At 67.5% G+C, this 913-nt stretch overlaps 1 protein-coding gene across 1 annotated transcript in view; it reads right to left on the bottom strand.

Annotated features, from left to right (window-relative positions):
• SEPT9 (septin 9) overlaps positions 1 to 913 on the bottom strand; it is a 105,829-nt gene that overhangs the window by 2,527 nt on the left and 102,389 nt on the right. Inside the window, exons 6-7 of the mRNA XM_015559221.1 lie at positions 494 to 625; positions 21 to 102 (exon numbers count right to left, since the gene is read on the bottom strand). Of these exons, the coding sequence (XP_015414707.1) occupies positions 21 to 102; positions 494 to 625 (214 nt within the window). The remainder of the gene's footprint in view (positions 1 to 20; positions 103 to 493; positions 626 to 913) is intronic.

The following is a 913-nucleotide window of genomic DNA, read 5'->3' as shown; positions in this document are numbered from 1 at the left end:
GGCCCTGTCCTCCCCCTCACCAGTTCTCGTTGTTGATGTGGTCCCCAAAGCCCGGCGTGTCGATGACCGTCAGCTTCATGCGGACGCCCTTCTCCTCGATATCTGCGAGGACCACGGAGCCGAGCTCAGCAGGTGCCGGGACCTCACACCTGGTGTCCCCCCTCTCGCCGCCCGCCTGGCCAGCCCTGGCCCAACATGGCCCACGTGGGGCGCCCCAGGGTGACCTGCGATGACACCCCAGCTACACCAGCGACACGGAGTCTGCACCAGCGGATGCCCAGCCTTCCCCTGGAGGCCCCGCCCAGGGTCTCTGGTAGGAGCTGGACCTCTGAGCTGGGCCTGACTGGACCCTGGTGTCCCGAGAGCCGACCCTCACCCCGACCCAGAGTGAACAAGTCGGGGGAGCTGCCGCAGGTCCCCAGGGCAGGGGCTGGGTCCTGGCTCTGCACCCCGCTTCAGGGAGGAGGGAGAGAGGACCGGCCCCGCCCTTCACCGTGCGTGATCGACTTGATCTCGATGGTCTTGGGGATGCGCTCCTCTGAGCTGGGTGGCTGCACTGACTTCCGGCTGATCTTGGATTTGAAGAGGGTGTTGATCAAGGTTGACTTCCCCAAGCCGCTCTGCCCTGGGGGGAGAAGGGGCCGTCGGCCGGCATCCGGTCAGGGGGTTCACAGACCAGCGACTCCGCAATGTCTGGGCATCACCCCCAGCACCCCTCCGTTGGGGGCTCCGGTCAGGGAGAGCCAGGCAGCGGTCAAGCTCCCCCAGCGCATGGTTGGACCCCCGCCTCTGAGCACAGGGGTCCAACCACCCCCTGCGGGTCCCACGGCTCCCTCCCGAGAAGGGCTGGACGCAGAGCACGTGAGGGTCAGAGGAAAAGCTCCCAGAGCCCCCGCCCAGGACCCCAGAGAGA

Source organism: Myotis davidii, unplaced genomic scaffold, assembly GCF_000327345.1.
Source record: "Myotis davidii unplaced genomic scaffold, ASM32734v1 scaffold274, whole genome shotgun sequence".
Classification (NCBI taxonomy): domain Eukaryota; kingdom Metazoa; phylum Chordata; class Mammalia; order Chiroptera; family Vespertilionidae; genus Myotis; species Myotis davidii.
This window is presented reverse-complemented; position numbering and strand designations above follow the sequence as displayed.